The 382-nt window shown below is 46.9% G+C and overlaps 1 protein-coding gene across 1 annotated transcript in view; it reads right to left on the bottom strand.

The window, feature by feature from the left end:
• TIMM44 (translocase of inner mitochondrial membrane 44) overlaps positions 1 to 34 on the bottom strand; it is a 19,277-nt gene extending 19,243 nt beyond the window's left edge. The window contains exon 1 of the mRNA XM_003213150.3: positions 5 to 34. Within this exon, the coding sequence (XP_003213198.2) occupies positions 5 to 34 (30 nt within the window). The remainder of the gene's footprint in view (positions 1 to 4) is intronic.
• Between the last annotated feature and the right edge of the window lie 348 nt (positions 35 to 382).

Here is a 382-nt window from a genome sequence, read left to right on the forward strand (position 1 = left end):
TCACAATCTTCCCAACACTGTTGCTGTGATACATCTCCACCTAAGGACCGCTACCAAACTGCTGTCTTTAGGTATGCTTTGTACTTTGAAATATCTGCAGCATTTTGAAGTTAGCACATCCGTTCTGCTTTGTGTTTGGATAGGAGAGCGATATTCCAAAGTGAGCACATGTGTCCTGTCCTGTGCTTGGCTCTCCCCATCCTTTGCCTGACTGTCCCCATGCCGTCCTATGCTGGGCTCTCCCATCCTGCGTATTTTCCTTATCCTGTGCTCTGTCAGTCCTACCCGAGTCAGTGCAGCCCATTCTCAACTTCACTCTATCCATCAGCTTTCTTCAAGAATCAATAACATTCATGAGCGTTTGTAAGTTCAGTAAGGGGCT

This window comes from Meleagris gallopavo, chromosome 30, assembly GCF_000146605.3.
Source record: "Meleagris gallopavo isolate NT-WF06-2002-E0010 breed Aviagen turkey brand Nicholas breeding stock chromosome 30, Turkey_5.1, whole genome shotgun sequence".
NCBI lineage: Eukaryota > Metazoa > Chordata > Aves > Galliformes > Phasianidae > Meleagris > Meleagris gallopavo.